The sequence below is a fragment of the Henckelia pumila genome, chromosome 1, assembly GCF_033568475.1.
Source record: "Henckelia pumila isolate YLH828 chromosome 1, ASM3356847v2, whole genome shotgun sequence".
NCBI classification, from domain to species: Eukaryota; Viridiplantae; Streptophyta; class Magnoliopsida; order Lamiales; family Gesneriaceae; genus Henckelia; species Henckelia pumila.
Window position 1 is genome coordinate 180,647,076 of NC_133120.1, and position 4,947 is coordinate 180,652,022.

Consider the following 4,947-nt stretch of genomic DNA (forward strand, 5'->3'; position numbering starts at 1 on the left):
AGAACAGGTATCCATTACCTCCAATAGATGAACTTTTTGATCAACTGCAGGGTTCTTTTGTCTATTCAAATATTGATCTGAGGTTGGGTTATCATCAGCTGAGGTTTCATGAAAAAGATGTGCCTAAGACTACTTATAGAACGAGGTATGGCCATTTCGAGTTTATAGTCATGCCGTTCAGTTTGACTAATGCTCCAGCTGTTTTTATGGGTTTGATGAACCGTATCTTTCAGCGTTATTTGGATGAGTTTGTTATTATTTTCGTTTATGATATCCTTATCTATTCAAAGGCCGTACTGACCATGCAAAGAACTTGAGGATCGTCTTGCAAATTTTGCGGGTTGAGAAGTTGTTTGCCAAGTTGTCTAAGTGTGAGTTCTAGTTAGACCGAGTCGCCTTTCTCGGTCACATTATTTATGGAGATGGGATCTCTCTCGATCCCAGCAAGATTGAAGTTGTCATGAATTATCCTAGACCAACATCGGTGCCTGAAATCAGAAGTTTTATGGTTTTAGCTGGTTATTATCGTCGATTCATCGAGGGTTTCTCATCTATTGCGAAGCCGATTACCCAGCTGACTTAGAAGAACGCGCCTTTTGTATGGACTGAGGCTTGTGAGGCCAGTTTTCTTGATCTGAAGAAGAGGTTGACCTGTGCTCCGATTCTTTCTATTACATCAGGTAATGGAGGTTTTTCTGTTTATTTTGATGCTTCTCACCGAGGTTTGGGATGTGTTCTTATGAATAGGAAGCACGTGATAGCATATGCATCGAGGCAACTAAAACCTCACGAGACTCCTTATCCGGTTCATGATCTTGAGCTGGCAGCGATACCTGATGTCAACTAAATGCCGAATTCGACCTCACGAATAGGTGGCAATCCTGGAATCTTATTCGGAAAAAAATTAGCTAACTCTCTAACCACTGGTATATCAACCAATTCAGGGCTAGATTTTAGAACATCGACAGCATAAATCAAGAATCCCTCTGCTCCCTTCTGTAAAAAAAAATGAGTCATCGACAAAACAAATATTAAAGGAATTCTGGATCGAGAACCCTTACCAAAGAATTTCCATTCCTCTGCCATCTCTGGTCTGAATCTAAACACTTTCTGAAAACAATCAGCAGTAGCCCTGTACTTGGTTAAAGTATCTATACCAACTATACAGTCAAAATCGGATAACCCAAGTACAATGCAATCCAATTCAATCAAATTTCCTTCAGAGTGCAATTCATAGTTCCGAACTAATTTCACAGATACAATTCCCCCACCCAAAGGTGAAGTAACGGTGACTATAGCAGGCAAAGGCTTAGTAGATAAAGCATGCATCAACACAAATTGTTCAGATATAAAAGAATGAGAATCACCCATATCTATCAAAATATGAGAAAGATAACCAAAAATCGAACAGTTACCAGCTATAAAATCTCCAGAAGCTGCCTGAGCCTGATCCTCAGTCAAAGAAAAAACCCTCGCCTACTGTCTAAGAGGCTGATTCGAATTCTGGTTGCCTCCCTGTCATGTATGCTGCTGAGGCTGGAAAGAGTGAACTGCAGACGCTTGCCTCTCCGGCTGAGTTACTTGCCTAGAAGAACTCCCACTCTGTGCTTGCTCAGGACCACGCTGAGGACATGATCTTGCAAAGTGTCCCGTTTGGTGATAGATATAGCAGCATCCAAAAATACCTCTACACTGATCACTGGGGTGACGACCTCCACATTTGGTACAAGACATACTTGATTGACCAGATCTTTGCCCCGATCCAAACTATTTCGAGCTGCTAGAACTCGATGAACTGCTTCTGGGCTTCTTAAACTATTTCCCCTTAGGACGGAAGTAATCCTTTTTGTTATTGTTACTGCTACCTCTTCAGATCTCGGTGGCTGATTTTGATACTTAGACGGCTGATTCTGAAACTGTCTCTGCTGCTGAGGCACAAACTGATCTCCTCTCTGTCTCATTAAACCTGCTTCAGCTCCCTTCGCATGTTCATAGCATCCGCAAAATTATCAGGCCTTGTAGTGTTTACCAACGTAAAGATATCGGGGTTCAAGCCATTAATGAACTGGTCGGCTTTTTCTTATTCGTTTTCGGCAAAGTGCGGGGAAAACTTCAACAAGCTATCAAACTTAGACACATACTCCTCAATATTCATGTTCCCTTGCTTCAGAGTGGCAAATTCAGCACCTTTGTCCTTTCTTTAAGACACTGGAAAGAAACGTGATATACCTCAATAAAGTGATCTTCTTGGATGAGCTAATTAGCTGTGCTAACAAAACTCCTCCAATAAGTGATGACCTGTTGCTGACCTGAAACCACGAACAAGAGTGTTAAAGGGGGCCGGAGGGTGTTCTGGCATATACCCTCTGATGCTCAAGTCAGATGCTAGGATAGTTAAATATAGAGAGTGGTGTGTGCGCACGAGTGAAAAAATTAGGATCTTAATAATGAAAGTGAACCTGATATTTATAGGAGAGAGCTCCGCATTTAACGCCTACCTTCCTTATCAAGAACCCAAGAATCCCGGGATCACAATCCCGAATATCTAGGCTGAGATCTCGCCCAAATCTTATCTTAAACACTGATCCTAACATCCTAGCTGGCTCACCAAGGTTGCCAAACAAATCTACGAAGCTAACTCCCTAATGACCTAAGGGCTGAGCTGAGCTCCCAAATTCCTGAGCTGAGCTGGGAAGTAGGGTGGGAGAGCATGGTCGAGCTCCCGAGCTGAGCTAGGAATTATGGTGGGGGAGCTTTGCCGTGCTCCCGAGCTCTTGAGCTAAGCTCCCGACCTAAGCTGGGAATTATGGTGGGAAAGCTTGGCCGAGCTCCCGAGCTAAGCTCCCGACCTGAGCTGGGAATTATGGTAGGGAAGCTTGGCCGAGCTCCCGAGCTAAGCTCCCGACCTGAGCTAGGAATTATGGTGGGGGAGCTTGGCCGAGCTCCTGAGCTCCCGAGCTGCCGAGGCCGTGTTCCCTATCTCTATCATAGCTTGCCAAATAATAGCTCTTGGAGCTTAGGGTCATCGATGAGATGAGCGAATCTCCTCCCGGGGTATCACAAGTCCCCCCCTAAAAGTCAAACTGAGGTCAAAGACACGAAATTCGTTGTTTTGGTTTTGAGATGACCCTAAGAAATTGCCGATCTGAGGTGTCTTACCGAGCTCCTCTGTCCTTCTATTAAGATGTACTTTGTTTTGCTCTCCCAATGGTAATTTTTCGAATTCCACTTGATCTAAATCGACCACCTGTCCCAAGATCAACGGCTTGAATTGATCCGAGCTTTCTATAAATAGGCCCCGCTGTAAAATTTATTTTCACTTTCACTTTTATCCCTCTTGCATATTTTATCTCTCTAGATTTTGCTCCCATCCTCTTCTTTTCTTCCTGATTTCCGAGCTCCCCAAGTAAGTTTAAACCCCCTTAATGGCTTCTTCATCCCACCCTCATCATGAGAGCTCAAATGAGGTATTTGCTGAGGTGGATCGATACGATTCACTCGCAATTATCCCAGCAGGAGAGTCCCCGGGCAAGGATCCTGCTCCCGCCTCAACTTCCGCTCAGGATGATGATTTGGGGAGTAACCCCGAGGCCCCCTCAGTGCCCTGGTTTGACCTGTACTGATCTAAGCTAGATGCCTAATATGAGGAAAAAATTAGGGCTCTATCTCATGCTCCCGAGGGTTATGAATTTATCATTCTTGACCTCGATGACCGAGCTGACAATCCCCCTATGGGATATTATACTTTTTATGTAGATCAGCTAGAAGCTGGCCTTAGGTTTCCTCTCCCCCCCTCTCTTTCATCAGCTCAGTCGCTACTACGAGCTCCACTTAGGACAATTTACCCCCAACTCCTTTCGGACCTTGTGCAGCTTTGTGGTCTTTTTAGAACCTTAGGTTTTGAAGTAACTTGTTTTACTATAGGCAATTTTTTGCTCCCCAAACGTTCTGAGGAGGGCCCCTTTTACTTCTCTTGCCGCCCTAACTGCAAATTTTTTAAGGGTTCTCCCAGTTCCAACAAAAATTGGAAAAACTCCTTCTTCTTTGTTCACCCTACTGATACCTGGGACATATGCTCAGTCTGGAGGGAAACCCTCCCTCTCCTGCCTGTTCCTGCCCCGGGCTTCCGTCAAGGGGAGCCGTTTACTGGAGCCCTAAGGGCCATAGAGGGAAGATGCTTTGATATCTCTGCACTTCTGGCAGAGGACTTGCTCTGCCATCATGGGCTCAGCTCGGCAGATGTTTCTGTCCGAGAAAACTTAGGTATGACCCTTCCCCCACCCGTGCTCTGCTTTACTAGTGTTCTTACCATTTACTGTCCTGACCTTCCCTTTGTCTTGTGCAGAAAAAAGAGTTATGAACGTCGCCATGAAGAGAATGCTGGAGAAGAAGAAAACGGCTGCCCCATCGGGTGGTAAGACTGAAGGGAGCTCGGCCAAATCTAAAGCCTCTTCACCCCAGGCTACTGGCAAACCTGAGCCTTCTACAACCCAATCCAAAGGCTCGAAAAGGCGGGCAACATCCAGCCCGCAACCTGATGTGGTGGAGCTGGACTCCGGGAGGTCTTCTATTCCAGAAGTTGTACCCCTTCGTCAGTTCAGGGCAGATAAACCTCAGACTCCTGTGGTCCAGTGTAGGACCAATTTCTTTGAGATGTACCATGATGCACTACATATCGTTGGGGTCGGGACTACTCCAACTGTCGGGTCAGTCCTTCGGGATATGATCTCTCAGGCTGACGCTGATTATGTAAAGAACCTTGGATGGACTGAGCTGATGCAATGTTCTAACACTGCCTCAGCTGAGGTAACCTTCCCCTCGCCATTATTTTATGTTCCTCTCTTATATTTATATTTACTTACTCTTTTCCTTTCTTAGGCCGCCGTCCTGAACGCCAAGCTGTCCCTCCGAGCATCCATGACTCGAAAGCAATTTTCCAAGGATACC

At 45.3% G+C, this 4,947-nt stretch overlaps 1 protein-coding gene across 1 annotated transcript; it reads right to left on the bottom strand.

The window, feature by feature from the left end:
- Nucleotides 1–843: 843 nt before the first annotated feature.
- Nucleotides 844–1,371, bottom strand: LOC140874551 (uncharacterized). Its single transcript, XM_073277849.1, has one exon. The coding sequence runs from the start codon at nucleotides 1,369–1,371 to the stop codon at nucleotides 844–846; it is 528 nt and encodes a 175-aa protein (XP_073133950.1).
- Nucleotides 1,372–4,947: the final 3,576 nt, after the last annotated feature.

Excerpts from the sequence above, each read along its gene's own strand:
- LOC140874551 (XM_073277849.1), bottom strand. The coding sequence starts at position 1,371 with ATGGGTGATTCTCATTCTTTTATATCTGAACAATTTGTGTTGATGCAT.